At 40.4% G+C, this 2,198-nt stretch overlaps 1 protein-coding gene across 2 annotated transcripts in view; it reads right to left on the reverse strand.

The window, feature by feature from the left end:
• Positions 1–1,109: 1,109 nt before the first annotated feature.
• Positions 1,110–2,198, reverse strand: part of LOC128248317 (troponin I-like) — a 59,071-nt gene continuing 57,982 nt past the window's right edge. For both annotated transcript variants that reach the window (XM_052969181.1, XM_052969182.1), the window contains one exon: positions 1,110–1,177. In XM_052969181.1, the coding sequence (XP_052825141.1) occupies positions 1,132–1,177 (46 nt within the window). In that variant the 3' untranslated portion in view covers positions 1,110–1,131. The remainder of the gene's footprint in view (positions 1,178–2,198) is intronic.

The following is a 2,198-nucleotide window of genomic DNA, read 5'->3' on the forward strand; positions in this document are numbered from 1 at the left end:
AAGAGAGAAAGAAAAATGAACATACAGAGAATACAAGATGTGTTGAATATTCCAATGAAAGGTCGGGAGGTCAGTAAACACAGCATCTCCTTTGTACTTATATTAATCCTTTTATTATTTACATGAAGGTACATGGCTTAGTGGTTAGGGTATTGCATGCACAATTGCTAGATCATGGGTTCAATTCCAGGACTGAGCAGTTCAGCAAAAAAGACTGATAGAATAAGTACTAGGCTTACAAAGAATAAGTCCTGGAGTTGATTTGTTTGACTAAAGGCGGTGCTCCAGCATGGCCAAAGTCAAATGACTGAAACAAGTAAAAGAGTAAAAAAAAAAGAGTAACCTGTCAACACCTGATATAAAACTATTGTCTTCTCCACACACATTCTGTTGAGGGTTTTTTCCATTTTCGTTTTCCTGTTCTTGTATGCAAGTTACCTGGCAACCCCACTTGTGCCAGTGACACGACAAAAGGCAGTCCGTACACTCTGTAAAGTGCTTGAAACCATACCAAGGATGATACTGGAGCTTGGTGTGGCCCTGAAAAACCTTCATTCCTCCCTATCTTCAAACACATTTTGTGCCCCAGTCATCAATTTACAGATATACCAGTTAAACATTATGGGTAGGCTATAGACACAGCATCTCTTCTTTACACTTATGAGTTCACAGCTGTAGCCTACACCAGCGTCACATAACCAGCCCACTCAAAAGTACCTTGGACCATAGGGCGACATGCCGTGCTTGAGGAGACCTATTGAGTCAAGTACATCAAAATCAAATCAAATCACAATCAAATGGAAATTGTAGTTGTGATCCCTGTGCTGGTGGCACGTAAAAAGCATCATCCGAACGTGGCCGATGCCAGTGCTGCCTTGACTGACTTCTGTGCTGGAGGCACGTAAAAAGCACCCACTACACTCTTGGTGTGATTGGCGCTAGGAAGGGCATCCAGCTGTAGAAACACTGCCAGATCAGACCGGAGCCTGGTGCAGCCTCCTGGATTCCCAGTCCCAGTTGAACCGTCCAACCCATGCCAGCATGGAAAACGGACGTTAAACAATGATGATGATGAATGACACCTGCAACAGGTAATAATAAATACAAGAGACATCAATGAATCGTTTTCACTTACTTGGCTTCTGTTTTGGATACTTTTTTGAGAACAGGTTTGACACTGTAAAAGAGGAAATTGAGAAATGATTAAGGTACGATTATAGAAAGAACAAAGTGACAAAAAAAAAATAAAGCGAGAGAGAGAGAGAGAGAGATAATGTTAATGATTTCTGTGATAATTCTAATTTTGACACAAGGCCAGCAATCTTGAAGGAAAGGCATGTCAATTACACTGACCCCCAGTACTTGATTGGTACTTATTTTATCGAACCTGAAAGGCAAAGTTGACCTCAGCAAGATTTGAGCTCAGAACATAAAGATCCAGAAGAAATTCCACTAAGCTTTTTGTCTGGAATGTTAATGATTCTACTGCTGGCTCATCTATGGTAATAAGTGGTCTTGTGAAATCTCTTAGCAAACCCTAACAGGTGTAGTTATAGTATTTACATTTATTAGGCTGTGAGGTTCAGAAAATTGTTTTGCAGTCACATGGTTTCAGGTTCAATCCATGCAGTGGAACTGAAGAGTCTTTCTACTATAAGTCCATGCCAACCAATGCCTTGGAAGTGAATTTGGTTGACGGAAACTCAGTGTGGGAGTCCATCTTATAGAAATCTTTGTCTTTCAAGTCACTTGGTGACCTCACCAGTACTGGTGCCATGTGAGAACGCACTCTGTAAAGAAGTTGGTGTTGAAAAAGGCATTTGGCCATAGAAACCATGTCAAAGCAGACAGTGGAGCTTGGCAAGGTCCTTTGGTTGGCCAGCTCCTGTCAAACTGTCCAATCCATACCAGCATGGAAAACTCATGTTAAATGATGATATATATATATATAAAAGACCAACTAAAGAGGTCTTCAGTCCACTAGCTAATCATGTTTTGGACATGTCCATGAAAAAAATCATGAAGTCTGAGTAACAATGCTATAAGTGGCAACTATAACCTTGTATGCATTAAATATTTACTCTTCCAAAGATATTGAGTCTAGTTTCACTTTGTAAAATTACCATATACATAACACAACTCCATATGTGTGTGTGTGTGTGTGTGTGTGTGTGTGTGTGTGTGAGAGAGAGAGAGAG

The sequence above is a fragment of the Octopus bimaculoides genome, chromosome 7 (genome assembly GCF_001194135.2).
Source record: "Octopus bimaculoides isolate UCB-OBI-ISO-001 chromosome 7, ASM119413v2, whole genome shotgun sequence".
NCBI lineage: Eukaryota > Metazoa > Mollusca > Cephalopoda > Octopoda > Octopodidae > Octopus > Octopus bimaculoides.